The 13,258-nt window shown below is 43.1% G+C and overlaps 1 protein-coding gene across 5 annotated transcripts in view; it reads right to left on the bottom strand.

Moving 5' to 3' along the window:
• Positions 1-13,258, bottom strand: part of MYH10 (myosin heavy chain 10) — a 157,709-nt gene that overhangs the window by 34,630 nt on the left and 109,821 nt on the right. For all 5 annotated transcript variants that reach the window (XM_037808394.1, XM_037808397.1, XM_037808396.1 and 2 more), the window contains 5 exons: positions 7,581-7,650; positions 7,334-7,494; positions 3,846-3,954; positions 3,611-3,742; positions 2,626-2,832 (listed from right to left, as the gene is read on the bottom strand). In XM_037808394.1, coding sequence (XP_037664322.1) covers positions 2,626-2,832; positions 3,611-3,742; positions 3,846-3,954; positions 7,334-7,494; positions 7,581-7,650 — 679 coding nt within the window. The remainder of the gene's footprint in view (positions 1-2,625; positions 2,833-3,610; positions 3,743-3,845; positions 3,955-7,333; positions 7,495-7,580; positions 7,651-13,258) is intronic.

Raw genomic sequence — 13,258 nt, 5'->3', positions numbered from 1 at the left:
CAATTAGTAGGTGAAGCCTATAGGAAGGTATGGAACAGTGTGCAAGGACAAAGATCAGAGGTAATGGGGATGACGGGCGGGAGGAGATTATAAGTAGTATTTGGTACTTTCTAGGTTTTCTATAATAATCATTTAGTAATACTGTCTTCCTGTCATTTAACCAAAAATAGCTCCAGTGGTCTTGGTTGAAAAGAGGGCAGATCAGAAATCCCCAGACTCACAGGCAAAAAACAACAAAAACAAGGGAAGGAACCAACAAGGGTAGGTTTTCCCAAAGGCCATGTAGTTCACGAGAGAAAAATCAACACTGAATAATAATTTCATAATGCCATAAATATTTTTAGAATGTATTTGAATGAATTTACCATGTAACAAAGGGAGGTAATAAATTAAGGTGAGAGTGCAAAAATTGTAAGTTTAAGAGTCTGGTAAAAGAATGTAAAGATAAAAGCCTTGAAACAGCAAACCAGAGCAAAAAAACAAATCCTGTTCCTATAAGGGCTTGGTTTTACTAAACAGATTAGAGAAATGCAAACATTTGTGTGAAGGTGTTAAAATCTGGAGCTTAAAATAATGAGTTTTTGGGAACTGAAGACAAATTTGGGTGTCCTTCTCCTACCTGAGTAAAATATTATCAATTAAATGAACAAATATTCTTGAACTAAGAGAAAAAATCAAAACCACTCTCAGTAGTGCCAGGGGTAACTTAGTGATGTTGGTGAACACCCTTCTACAGCATCTGGATATTCACATATAAAATCATAGATATAAATGTCTTGGTTATATAAATATCTCCGATTTGATTTTATTGTATACACACTTTCACAACTGTTTTAGCTAATATATTATGAACAGCCATGAAAGTAAACATCTTTTTATTTATAATAGCTGTTTAGCATCTCCATGGTTTAACGATCCCATATTGCCAGATAATTAGATGACTCCCATTGGTTTATCCTCAGAATAAACTCTTAGAATTAGAACTGCTGGAGGAAAGAGTATGCACTGTTAAAGGCTCTGGGGGTATTCCGCTAACCTACTAGGGGACAGCTGAAAGCTGTGCGCGTTGAAGAATAGTAGAAACGTGAGTGACAGGAAGATTTATGGTATGGGGTGTTTGCTAAGGAAGTCATATAATATCTTTGGTAGTTTTGACAAACATCTGGATTGTCTGTGCTTTGCAAAGTTAAACTACGGGGTGAAAAAAAAATTAAGGGAGAGACATGGAAGAAAGTTTGGTACTGCACCCATGAGGCAATTACACCCAGAGCAAAAGGTGATGGTGGAGAGGAGGAAAAGTGGTGGTGTCACCCAGGGTGCAGACAGAGTAACTCCTGTCTGTATCAGATGTCTGGGGGCTCAACCACATCCAGAGTTGCGCTTCATGTGGGTACAGCTTGTATCAGGAAGAAATAAGTACCAGGCTAAGATTTTTATGCTGATTCTTGTTCGGTGCTGAGCACTGCTTTTCTTATGAACCAAACCACTTAGTAGTGGCCAATCCAATGAAGGGAGTGGGCAACAGAATTATTAATGATAACATAAAGAAGCTACGTCCTCCACAGAATGCTACAGATCCTGGAGGGTTCTGACTTTAGTCCCTCTGCATACTATAAAGTGCCACATCAAAACGTAAAAAGATCCCTATTCAAAATAATAAAACTGCATTCCAAGAACATCTATTGTGCCTAAGTGTTTCCTCCTGAATGCCTCTGTTGCCCAGATGTGGCCCTCTCTCTCCAACTAAGCCAACTTGGCAGGGGAAATCACTGTCCTCCCCACTACATGGGATCTGACACCCAGGGGAGTAAATCAAGTGGAATATGACTCCCGGGGAAGAGTCTAGACCCACCATTGTGTGATGGAGAACATTTTCTTGACCAAAAGGGGAATGTGAAATGAAATAAGTTTCAGTGGCAGAGAGATTCCAAAAGGAGCCGAGAGGTCACTCTGGTGGGCTCTCTTATGCACAATATAGACAACCCTTTTTAGGTTCTAATGAACTGGAATAGCTAGCAGTAAATGCCTGAAACTATCCAACTACAACCCAGAACCCTTGAATCTTGAAGATGCTTGTATAACAATTTAGCTTATGAGGGGTGACGATGTGATTGGGAAAGCCACATGGACCACACTCCCCTCTGTCCAGCGTATGGATGGATGAGTAGAAAAATGGGGGGGGGGGGGAATAGGCACCCAGTGTTCTTTTTTACTTTAATTTTCTTTTTCACTTTAATTTTTATTCTTATTATTTTTGTGTGTGTTGTAATGAAAATGTTCAAAAATTAATTTTGGTGATGAACGCACAACTACATAATGGTACTGTGAAGAACTGATTGTACACTTTGTATGACTGCATGGTATGTGAATAAATCTCAATAAAAGTGAACTAAAAAAACAGAACAAACAAACAAAAAAAAACCAAAATAATAAATCTGCATTCCAAGAAAATCTATTCTATGTGTGTTTCAAAGGAGGGCCACTTTTCTAAGGGTAAGTACTTACAACTGAGACTTCTTTGGCTCGTCAAGAGACGCAAGAATCCAAACATGGAACTTCTGTTCATTCAGTGGATCCTCTGAGAAAATTCAAAAGACAATCCTAAAAAAAAACTATCATAGATACCTGAATATGTGCTTGCATTTTTTTCTTTTCATTTTGGAGGATTTGATTTCTTTCTTCTTCTTCTTCAACCCTAGACTCCAAATCATGTAGAATCTCTTCTAATTCCTGCTTTTTAGCAGCAAGTCTGGCTCTCATCTCTTCTGCTTCAGCAAAGAGTTCCGTCTCTGCTTGAAGTTGCTCGGCAAGGATATTCTTTTCTTCTAAAAGCTGCAATCACAAAAGAGTGTCCGGTGTCCAGTAGTGTGATTTGCCCCCAGGGCAGGCCGAGTTACACCCACCAGATTTCAACAGTCCGTGCACTAAGCTCGCCACCAGGCACTGGGAGCTAGAAATACACGTCCTCGCTGGGAGAACTTTCAGATACGGTTTTAGCTACAGTGGAAGAAGCCAGACAAAAACTTTTTTTGGCTATTCCTGTTACTGTGAATAATATATATTAATTTATTTTATTTTAAGAACTATAAGGTAAGTTACAAAGGGACAGAAATACAGGAGGGAAAATAGTCCAGTGCTCTAGAGTTCATGGTGAGCACTCAAGCCTGCCTGGCAACAAGTGAGGTTTTTAGCCTTGAACACTACAATTCTGTGACATCACCCACAAACATTTCCCGAACCTCTGCCTCAGAAAGGGACACTGATTCAGGACCACTGAGGACAGAAAAGAGGCAGGTGGTGGCCTGTACTCAAATATGTCATCCTTTCGTTTTTCCCACTTCCCCTCACAAGCAGGCCCAGGGAGGTGGTGGCGCTGGGAGAGCCTGGTAAGAACACGACCACCTGGTGTCTGAAGAATGACAGACGCAAACACGGTAGGTAGAGGGAAGGCAGGTTTGAGTTTCCATGAGCACAGAATGCCTGGCATGATGTACCCGTTCCCTCTACTCTCTCCCCAGTATGGGGACTGAAATGACTGATTTGTTTTTAGTTAAACGCACGCGTGCTCCCCTCAGGGCAGCGTGTGAACGCAGGAGCTCGGGGCACACACCTGCTGGTGCTTCCTCTCCATCTCCTCCAGCTCCCCCTCCACCTTGGTCTGCTTCTCCTTCACCTTCAGCAGCTCCTCGTCTTTGGCCTGAAGTTCTTCCTCTTGGCGGGTGACTTGCAGGAGGGGCTTCACCTACGACAGAGTGGACAGTTTCTCATCGCACCTCTCTCCTCGGGGCCCCTGCTGGCCAAGCCCTGCTGTCCGGAGAGGGGTCTGAGAACAAACGGAGGCCGACCTTGGTGAAGACGCGCCACCACTGCCAGTGCCGCAGCTTCAGGTAGGCGGCACAGTTCCGCTGCAAGACCTTCAGGGCGCTGAGCTGCTGCTGCTTCTTGGCAAAGGCCCTGAAGAACAGCAAGAAAAACTTACTCTGTAAAGAAGAGCCCTGGTCATAACAGGACTCACTAAAGCAGAGTGCTCATTCGGCTGGGATAGGGAACAGGGACACGGACCAAGTCCTCGGGCAAACCCAGGCCGTGGCCTGCTCCACCACTGCAAACATCTTGCACTGGGGGCCCCGTGTGCATGAAGAGATGAGCTCCCCACTTTCCCAAGGCAATGAAGACATCGTGGCGGGGGCCCCTCATCTCTTCCCCTTGCTGTGCTCTCATGAGCCAGCAGCTCTCTCCTTTGTCCTCTGTACCGTCACAGACGCTACCTTCTTCCCCCTTTCTACGGTAATTTTTCTCCTCTTTCCCTCGACGCAGGCAAAACACTGCACAACATTCTGCAGCTGGGATGGACGTGTTTTACAGGTGACGAGAGAGGTCACGAGAATCCGCCCGGGACACAGAGGTCGTCTGTGAGCTGTGGAGCCCTCGTCTCCACCTGACCTCGTCTGGGCTTTCCCACCACACCACGCTGCCTTCTCACCCCGGAGGTGGGTCACAACCCACTTGCTGTTGATCCTTACTCGGGTGCTTTAGGTCCTCACTCTCCCTTTCTGCTGAGCCTTCTGGTGTGCAATTCAAGTCGTCCTACCTGCTGTCAGACCCCCAGGATCCAGAGAGCTTCCCCGTCGCCACCCCCGGGCTGCCAGCAATCTGGTTTCTACCCATCACTCCCACGGCTGCCTGGTGGATGGCCACAAGGGACGCCTCAGATTCCGAGTTTCCCAGCTTCCTCCTCAGGCTCTGCCTTCTGTGTGACATGAGTCTGGGGAGCACCCGCTGCTCAGATGCGCTGGTCCCCTGGACGTGAGCACAGTGGCCTGGCTGTGTCCACCCTGTTCCAGCACCCAGGCTCCACTGCAACCGTCAGCCGACAGGACTGTTGTCCCACCCGGCCTCTGAGCCTTTGGGGCCAGGATCACGGCCCGATTATTTTTGAAGTCTCACACCTAGTTGGTGACCAACACCCTCGAGGCCTCCTCAAAATATGTTTGCTGAATGAACAAACAAACAACATGGCCCTTCTACATCTCTGATTATTTCTCCTAAGCCCCTTTTAAAAGTGCTTACAGGAGTCTCCTGGGAAGGAGAAGCAACTGAAGGAGATAAAAAAGACAGTAAAAAAAATTTAGAATGATTCAATCACTCCAGCAGCACCTGCATATGGGAGTATCTTGAGAAAAGACCTGAAGATTTGAGTTTTAGCCTACAAATGGCTTTCTTTCACCTTCTGTTTCCTTGGCGATCACACTTCCTTACAGGAATCCATAACCTCTTGGCTGGTGAGACTCTTCCCCAAGTTCACAGCTTCACAGCTGGTTTTATTCTTGCTTCCTGTGAAGGCTTCTACCTTCTGATGTATTCCTACCAGCCTAGATTTGGCCAAGCCTTAATTTCAATAGTTCCTACTACAAAAACAACAGTTTCAAAAATGCTTTTTGAAACCATAAATTCTTACAATCTCCTTCAGGAACACTTTGAAAATGCACCCTATCCTCTTATTAAAAACCACCACCCTAGTTGCTTCCTTGACCCTGTGGGAGACAAAGCTGTCAGCAAGATAAGCCGAGAGCACGTCAGGCACTTTGACTGGGCTGCTGGGGCAGCTGGCTCTCCCCTCCCAACCGTCAACCGTTATTAACCAACAGGAGGGCGACTGCGTGCCGGGTGCTCCCCTGGATGTGTTCACTAGGTGGTTCTGTGCCCTGCATCTGAAGCACATCATCCTGCCTTCCAGTTTCCAGAGTGGAAGCATTCAAAGTCACTTGTTTGTTCCATCTTTTGACGCTTAGCCCAGTGTTCTCCAGGGCACTTCAGCCTCGAGTTCATAGATTTCCATAAAGATATGGATCTTTTTGACTATTCTAAGTTCTACTCTGCCTTCTTCCACATTATAATCTGGTGCTTTGACTACGTTATCTTCTTTTATTAATGTACCTTAATTTTAAACCCCGTCTCACCATATATATATATATAGTCTGACTAAAATATTTAGGGGAAGGGGCCTCAAATGACAGACATGCCAGCTTGCCTAGCAGATTATACAGATGTGCCAGTTTTAAGTCTTTAAAATGAGATAGTTTGGGTGTCATATCTTTGTTTTTGATTTTCTATCTTAATATATTACGAGGTGTAAACATCAATGAAAAAGCTGCACACACGTTCACAATTTCTATACCTCATTTCATGGACTATTGACATTTGGAGTATGTTCTGGCAGTTGTAAAACTTTCTATGACTCTCAGAAGTTAGGAAGCACGTGCCCACGCCCAGGCCATCGTACCAGGCATGCCACAGTCTGGTGGATATGGTGAGGATCTGGTGTTTGCTATGATCAGGTTCACTTTATTACTGAAACATGCTCTAAGCCTTAAAATATAAAAACTCACATCTTTCATTTCTTCTTTCCTAGCATGAATCACCAAGGATAATATCCTCTTTTCCCTTAGTGTCCTATGTCACGGACACAGAAACAAGGGCTGTCCCTGCCTCCTGTGGTGTATTAAAGCCCTCGGGACCCACCCCCGGGCTGCTCTCCGACCCACGCCTGGAGCACAGCATTTCAGGCTTAACTTCCACCCAGGCACCCATAACCTGCTTGTCAGACTGTCTGCGTGGCCAGCTAGTCCTCTATCTTCTGTGAGAAGTAGAGAAAACCCCAGATCACCCCCTGGATCCACACTATTTCTAAGCTCTTCTGATTCTACCTCAGACCCCACCTTCCCCTCCACTCCACCATCTTCCCAGGCCCACCCGGAATCACCACAACAGCTCCCCAATTGGCCAGCCCACGTCCACTCTCACCCTACGTCCACTCCACCATGCCCGCAGCAGCCAGGGGACCTTCAAATACAGATGCCCCTTGATGCCAGCCCCTGGAACGTCTAACACCTGCAAGGTACCTGTTTTCAAGCCGCAGGCCCCCTGGGCTGGCCTCACCCACAGGCTCCCGCCCCCCGGACTGCCTCTGCTTCCAGGATGACACCATGTCACCTCCACATCGCCACCAGGGCCCTTCCCCACGTGCCACGGGCCAGTGCCATCTGGGCCTGGAGGTTCGGGGCTCAGAGAAGCCTGCCCAAGGCCCCAAGCTGAAGCAGGATCCCCAGCCCCTTTACTGTCTGTCTGGCTTCTCTCCATTTCCTTATTACAACATGTCATCATTTAGAATGTGTACCCTTTACCTGACTGTCTCTTCCACAAGAATGCGATTTCCACAAGGATGGGGACCTTACTTATATGTCTCGTGCACTCTTGCATCCCCAGCACAAAACATAGTGCTCAGTGGATGCCACACGCTCGGCAGGTATTTAATTCACAATTATCCACTTACTTTCTGGCGAGGTAACCTCTGCAAACAGCCTGGAAGAAGATAATGATATCGGTAATTTTCAAATCTCTTTCTTCCTCTAAGTGTGCCAGAACTCCAGCTCTGAAAAATATCTTGCTCTGTCCAATTCTATACAAGTTAGGGTCCAATTCTAATGCTCGGATCTAAGAGAGAAAGAGTCCATTTATTTTTCGCTACAGGAAAGATCATATCTATAGTTCACAAACCAGAAAAATCAAGAAAAGCTTACCATTCGTTCACAAGCCTGTTTGCCATCCATAAAACCTTTAGGAATAGCATTTGGAGTTAGGATTTCATACCTGCAAGAAAAGCATCCAATACATCTTTTCTAGAACTCTGGGAACAAGTTTATCCACTAACTTTGAGTTTCATTTTCTCTAAGGGGCAGTAAAATGATAGGTAATATACAGTAAATCGTGAGTAAAGAAATGGCCAGGTAATAATTTGAGGTTTTCTGCAGGTTTAGTTTCTATTTCTTGTAAGAAGCAAAGTGAAGATGAGCTTAGTTCTTCCGGGTCAAAGACTAGGAGGTTGTGGCAGAAAAGACTCAAAAGCATGTGTTTTGTTTTGTTTTTAAACAGTTTTATTCACATACCATCCGATCCATCCAAGGTGTACAACAAATTGGCTTTTGGTAAAATCACAGAGTTGGGCATTCATCATCACAATACATTTTAGAATATTTTCATTACTTAAAAAAAAAAAAAAAAAAAATCCATACCCCTTAGCAGTCACCTCCCAATCCCTGTATCCTTCCCCAGCCCTACAAAATCACTAATCTAATTCTGTCTCTATACATTTATTTATATTTAAAGAATACTAAGATATTATAGTTAACTGTAGTCCATAGTTTACATTAGGTATATTTTTTCCCATATACCACCCTGTTAACAGCTTGTACTAGTGACACATATTTGTTTTAGTTCATGAAAGAACATTCTTATATTTGTACTATTCACCATCGTCTTCACCTGCCACAGGGATCACTATGCTACACACTCCCATTTTATACTCTAGCGTTCCTACCCATGACCTACAACTACCCCTTTCATCCACATTCACACGCATAATTCAGCAGTTAACTGTACTCACAGTAGTGTACTATGATCACCTACATCCATTTCCAAACATTTAGAATCAAGCAAATAGAAATTATGCACAAGTTAAGCATCAACTCCCCATTCTTTAATCCCATTCTATCTCCTGGTAACCTATATTCTCGATTCTAACTTTATGAGTTTGCTTATTAGTTCATATTAGTGGGATCATATAATATTTGTCCTTTTGCGTCTGGCTTATTTCACTGAACATGTCGTCTTCCAGTTTCACCCATTTTGTCGCGTGCATCAGGACTTCATTCCTTCTTACTGCTGGATAATAATCCATCATATGTTTATACCGTATTTTGTTTATCTGTTCATCAGTTAATGGACACTTGTGTTGCTTCCATCTTTGAGTAATTTTGAATAATGCCACTATGAACATCAGTGTGCAAATGTCTGTTCACGTTCCTGCTTTCAGTTCTTTTGGGCATGTATCTAGTAACAGGATTATCAGATCATATAGCAATTCTATACTTAGCTCCCTGAGGAACCACCAAACTGTCTTCCACAGCAGCTGCACCATTTTACATTTCCACCAACAGTGAATGGGTGTTTCTCTTTCTCCACATCCTCTCCAACACTTGTGGCTCTCTTTTTTTTTTAATAGACATTCTAATAGGTGTGAAATGATATCTCATTGTGGTTTTGACTGCATTTCTCGAACAGCTAGTGATGCTGAACATCTTTTCATGTGTTTTTTAGTTATTTGTATTTCCTCTTTGGAAAAATGTTTTTCGCCCATTTTTAAATTGGGCTGTCTTTTATTGTTGAGTTATAGAATTTCTTTATATATTCTAGATATTAAAACCTTATCAGATATGTGGTTTCCAAATTTATTCTCCCATTGCGTAGCCTGCCTTTTCACTTTCTTGACAAAGTCCTTTGAAGAACAGAATTCTTTTTTTTTAATTGAGATTGTTCACATACCATACAATCATCCAAAGATCCAAAGTGTACAGTTGCCCGTGGTACCATCATTCAGTTGTGTATCCATCACCAGAATTTTTTTTTCAATTTTTAGAACATTTTCAATACTCCAGAAAAGAAACAGAGACAAAACAAGGAAACTCAAATCTTCCCATACCCCTAACCACCCCCCCATTACTGATTCATAGTTTTGCTATAGTACATTTGTTACTGTTGATGAAAAAACATTAAAATACTACTAACTGTAGTATATAGTTTACAATAGTTACATATTTTTTTCCTATATGCCCCTCTATTAACTTGTAGTTATAGTGTCATACATTTGTTCTAGTTCATGAGAGATTTCTAATATTTGTACTGTTAATCATGGACATTGTCCGCCACAAGATTTACTGTTTTATATGCTTCCCATCTTTTAACTTCCAACTTTCCTTCTGGTGACATACTTGACTCTGAGCTTACCCTTTCTGCTATATTCACACACCATACAGCACTGTTAGTTATTCTCACAATGTACTACCATCACCTCTGTCCATTTCCAAACGTTTAAGTTCACCCTAGTTGAACAATCGGCTCATAATAAGCACCTGCTTCCCATTCTTTGTATCTAGTTCTATATCCTGGTAACTTATATTTCATGTCTATGAGTTTACATATTATAATTAGTTCCTATCGGTGAGACCCTGCAATATTTGTCCTTATGTGCCTGTCTTATTTCACTCAATATGGTGTCTTCAAGGTTTCTTCATCAACCCATTCTTTTTAAGATGGCTTTATTCACACACCATACATTCCGTCCTAAGTAAACAATCAGTTCCCTGTATAGTCATGTATTTATGTATTTGCAACCATCACCACTATCTATGTAAGGACATCTCCATTTCTTCCACAAAGAAGGAGGAAGAGTCAAAGAAGGCAGCAAGACAAAAGAGAAAGAAAAAAGAAAGAAAGAAAGAACAAAAAACACAACACAACAGCTAGGAAGCACCAAAAGGGAAGATAGCATTAAATTAAAAAGTAGAATAAAGAGTCAGACAACATCACCAATGCCAGGAGTCCCATACGCTTCCCCCATGTCCGTCCCCCCCCCATATGCTTTTAGCTTTGGTATATTGTCTCTGTTATATTAAAGGAAACATAATACAATGTTTCTGTTAATTATAGTCTCTAGTTCACATATATTGTATTTTTCCCTCAATTCCACCCTATTTTTAATGAATGAATGTTGACATTCATTTGTTCTCCCTCATGTAAAAACATATTTGTACATTTTATCACAATTGTTAAGCACTCTAGGTTTCACTGAGTTATACAGTCCCAGTCTTTATCTTTTCTCTTTCCTTTCGGTGTCTCACATGCTCCTAACCTTCCTCCTTCAACAATACTCAGTCATCTTTGTTCAGTGTACCTGCGTTGCTGTGATACTATCTCCCAAAACTGTGTTCCAAACCTCTCACTCCTGTCTTTTCCTTTCTGTCTATAGTGCTCCCTTCAGTGTTTCCTGTAAAGCAGGTATCTCGTTCATAAACTCTGTCATTGTCTGTCAGAGAATATTTTAAGCTCTCCCTCATATTTGAAGGACAGTTTTGCCGGATATAGGATTCTTGGTTGGTGGTTTTTCTCTTTCAGTATCTCAAATATATTACCTCACTTCCTTCTTGCATCCGTGGTTTCTATGAAGAAATCTGCAATAGTCTTATCAAGCTTCCTTTGTATGTAATGGATCGCTTTTCTCTTGCTGCTTTCAGGATTCTCTCTTTATCTCTGACGTTTGATAATCTGATTATTAAGTGTCTTGGCGTAGGCCTATTCAGATCTATTTGTTTGGGGTGCGCTGAGCTTCTTGGATATGTAATTTTATGTCTTTCATAAGAGATGGGAAATTTTTATTGATTATTTCCTCTATTATTGCTTCTGCCCCTTTTCCCTTCTCTTCTCCTCCTGGGACACCCATGACATGTACATTCATGTGCTTCATGCTGTCATTCAATTCCCTGAGACGTTGCTCATATTTTCCATTCTTTTCTCTATCTGTTCTTTTGTGTGTAGGCTTTCAGGTACTTTGTTCTCCAGTTCCTGAGTGTTTTCTTCTGCCTCTTGAGAACTGCTGTTATATGTTTCCATTGTGTCTCTCATCTCTTGTGTTGTGCCTTTCATTTCCATAGATTCTGCCAGTAGTTTTTTTGAACTTTTGATTTCTACCGTATGTACGCCCAGTGTTTTCTTTATACATTTCATCTCTTTTGCCATATCTTCCCTAAACTTCTTGAATTGATTTAGTATTAGTTCTTTAAATTCCTGTATCTCATTTGAAGTGTAAGTTTGTTCCTTTGACTGGGCCCTAACTTTGTTTTTCTTAGTGTAGGCTGTAGTTTTCTGTTGTGTAGGCATCTGGTTTCCTTGGTTACCCCAATCAGGTTCTCCTAGACCAGAACGGGCTCAGGTCACAGAATGAGGCAATAGTACCCAGTTTCCCTGAGGGTGTCTTAGAAGATTGATACACCCTGTGAGGCCTCAAGTCACTGTGCTTTTCTGCCCAGCAGATGGCACCTGTCAGCCTGTAGCTCCAGACTGGTGTAAGGAGGTGTGGCCTGTTGCTGTTTTCTCCCAGGCCCTGGGGTCTGATTCTGAATGGAAGGTGGGTAGTAGAGCTTGGCACCACCTTTTTCCTCAGGGAAGATACACCCCCTGGGGAGAGGTCATTTACATTTGAATAGTCTCTCTGTCTATGCTATCTCCACCCCTGCCTGGGTCAGAGCACTGGGAACTGAAAATGGCTAAGGCTTTCTCCACTGAGCCGAAAAAGGGACAGAAAGCCCCCTTTCAGGGCAGTCTGTGGCCCCCCTCAGTTTCACCCGTTGGCCAGAGATAGCACCTGGTCCTCTGGGTTCCCCCTCCCTCCCAGAGATCTCCTCTGGCTCTCCAAGGTCAGTCATCACCAAAAGCCTCTGTCTGCTTGTTGGGGATTTGTAGCTTGAATTGAGCAGTCCATGCTTGTTAATTAAAACCCCAGTTGGAGCTCAGCTGAGCTATATTTGCTTGCTGGGAGAGTGCGGCTCTCCAGCACTGCGAGCCTTCACAGTTTGCCATGGGGGAGGGGGCTCTCGGCTCGGGTCCACAGTTTTTACTTACAGATTTTATGCTGTGATCTTGGGCATTCCTCCCAATTCAGGTTGGTATATGATGAGTGAACAGTCATGGTTGTCCCCCCACAGTTATTCCAGATTATTTACTAGTAGTTCCTGGTTGTTTATTAGTTGTTCCAGGGGGACTGACTAGCTTCCACTCCTCTCTATGCCGCTATCTTAGTTCCTCCAAAAGCATGTTTTTAAAACCCTTTTGTTTTTCTTCATTTCCCACAAAATGTTCACATCCTTAAGTTACAAGGAGAAACTGGCTCTTTGGGCTTTACGCCACTGTTACCTCACAGGCTTTTATTAGATTACAGAAAAGGCTGCAATGTCACAGGTTTCAGGTCACATTCAGCAGAGGGAATGCTCACGAAATGACTCCTAAGTCTGTCCTGGGCACTGTCCACCCTGTGGCTCCTGAGCACTTGCCACATGGCTGGGCTGACCATGTGGGGCCCTAAGGGTAAGGCACACAGTGATTTCCAAGACCTAACATGAAGGAGAGTTCAGTGAAATGTATTGTGAATAATTCCTATCTTGAATAAATGTTGGAATGACAATATTTTTGATATACCAGAGTTAAATACATTGTTGAAATTGGTATCACCTGCTTGTTTATATTTTCACATGGCTTGTGTGACACTTCCATTGGACCTCCTGTCCTCGGTGGCCTGCAAGAGGCCAGCCAGGCCGCTGCTGCCCTCATCTCACTACCACTTGGGGATAACCACGTGACATTGGCTCAG

Source organism: Choloepus didactylus, chromosome 18 (genome assembly GCF_015220235.1).
Source record: "Choloepus didactylus isolate mChoDid1 chromosome 18, mChoDid1.pri, whole genome shotgun sequence".
NCBI classification, from domain to species: Eukaryota; Metazoa; Chordata; class Mammalia; order Pilosa; family Megalonychidae; genus Choloepus; species Choloepus didactylus.
This window is presented reverse-complemented; position numbering and strand designations above follow the sequence as displayed.